The 1,848-nt window shown below is 43.0% G+C and overlaps 1 protein-coding gene across 1 annotated transcript; it reads left to right on the forward strand.

Moving 5' to 3' along the window:
* The first annotated feature begins 311 nt into the window (after positions 1 to 311).
* Positions 312 to 1,037, forward strand: LOC115960120. Its single transcript, XM_031078837.1, has 2 exons — positions 312 to 420; positions 501 to 1,037. The coding sequence occupies exons 1-2, from the start codon at positions 373 to 375 to the stop codon at positions 1,011 to 1,013; spliced, it is 561 nt and encodes a 186-aa protein (XP_030934697.1). The 5' UTR covers positions 312 to 372; the 3' UTR covers positions 1,014 to 1,037.
* The last annotated feature ends 811 nt before the right edge of the window (positions 1,038 to 1,848 follow it).

A 1,848-nucleotide genomic window follows, 5' to 3' on the forward strand; every position in this document is an offset into this window, starting at 1 on the left:
CCTGAGGGTCAGACCCAGGATCGTCCTGAGGGTCAGACACGTCCATTGGCTGGGGACAAAAGGAAGTTCTTGCCAAAGAACATTGACTTGGAAGGGCTCCCCAGTCGTAGAGACAAGAGGGTTAAGTCAGGCTCGTCCAAAGTGGTCAAGTCCAAACCTCCCCAGTCCCAGCCTGCCGTCCAGATAATTGATGTGGACTCGTCCACTCCACTGGAGTCCACGCCATCCAAGACTCCACCCAGAACTCCTTTGGCCAAGTCTACCACGACTGGCTCGTCCCAGCCTTCTGCGAACATTATTGAGAACGAAGACCTGGCTTGGGAACGTTTCCAGGTAGCTGTCAAAGACGAGGATATAAACACGTGCTATGACATGGGCTTGAAGGAATTTGAACATTCAGGCGTCCATGACCTCTTCAAGGTATGTCAGTATCTCTCATCCTTATTTGGGTAGCCACTTTTCCTTATTTAATTACTCTATGTTGCTTTGTCTATTCATAGGCCATGTCAAAGTTTATAGCAGCGTCTAGACAGGCAACAGAGCTGGACAAGACGAGAGTCTTGTTGGAGACGAGGATTCAGCAGGTGAATGCTGACTGTAAAAAATGGGCTGGGGTTGCTGAAAAAGCCAAGGACGAGGTCAAGGAACGTAGCAAGCTGATTGAGGAGCTAAGGACGGATGCAGTGGAGAAGGATACGCGCATTGATCATTTGCAGAAGATGAACGATGAATTGAATGCTCGTCTCTCCAAGGCAAAAGAGGACGCTGTGGCTGAGTTCAAGTCGTCCAAAGAATATACAGACACTTTGGATCGCAATTATGCAGCTGGTTTTGAAGATTTCAGAATGGACGCTATTGAGAACTTCCCTGAAGTTGATTTTAATGCAATCAAGCTTAACCTTGCTGCTGCCACAAGCTCTCTTCTCCAGACTGGCTCTGATGACGTCAACGTGGAAGACGACGCTAGTACCCAGCCTCAGGACGCACCAGTTGTGAATGCTCCCCCTTCTTAGGACGAGACTTTTATCCTTAGTGGTCTTCTCTTTTTTTTATTTGGTCCTTTGTTTTTGGACCTTCTTTTATGTAACAACAATACATTATATTCGTCCATGGTTTTAAGAGGGGTTTTTAAGTAGTTTCTGCTTTTCAAACTAATCAGGATTTTTTGGACGTAGGAAGTCCACCCTTTGAATGAATCTTTATTATCTTTGCATGGACGAGTGATTTCATTTTCATGGACGAATGTTGCTAAGCTATTTTAACTCCAACTTTAGCTCGTCCATGTCGAGATTGCATATTTTTCATGTGGTCTAACTCGTCTTACCAGGTAGTATTTTTAATTACCTTGATTCGTCTTAGGACTTGCAAACTAATTTTACTTACCAACTTACTTATTTTGCCAACTTTTTCTCTCGTCCAGGTTTTGGATTGTTTCAGTTGGCTCCGTCTCGTCTATGAGTTGGACGAGTGTGGATGTGATTTTTTCCTTAGAAAATTTAGACGTTACATCTCTGCGTCCAGAGATTTTGTTCGTCTTGGATCTTTCAACCCTCTTGAGGATTGACTTGGACGACAATATCATGGAGAAATTTCACACAACATTTAGCACATAACATAAATATTGTTTACAGGCAAGGCATATGCACACTGATGCCTTTTTATTTAATAAATACGTACTTCATGACTTCGTCCATAACCATAATACAACTATAACAAATAATAAGATCATAGTTTCAAACTCCACACATAAGCAACACCAAACATAATAGTATCACACACAAACAGCATCATACGTAGTAGTAGGGTAATTAGACAGATAAGACCCAGTCTCGTCCATAGGTTCACTCT

Source organism: Quercus lobata, chromosome 2 (genome assembly GCF_001633185.2).
Source record: "Quercus lobata isolate SW786 chromosome 2, ValleyOak3.0 Primary Assembly, whole genome shotgun sequence".
Taxonomy (NCBI): domain Eukaryota; kingdom Viridiplantae; phylum Streptophyta; class Magnoliopsida; order Fagales; family Fagaceae; genus Quercus; species Quercus lobata.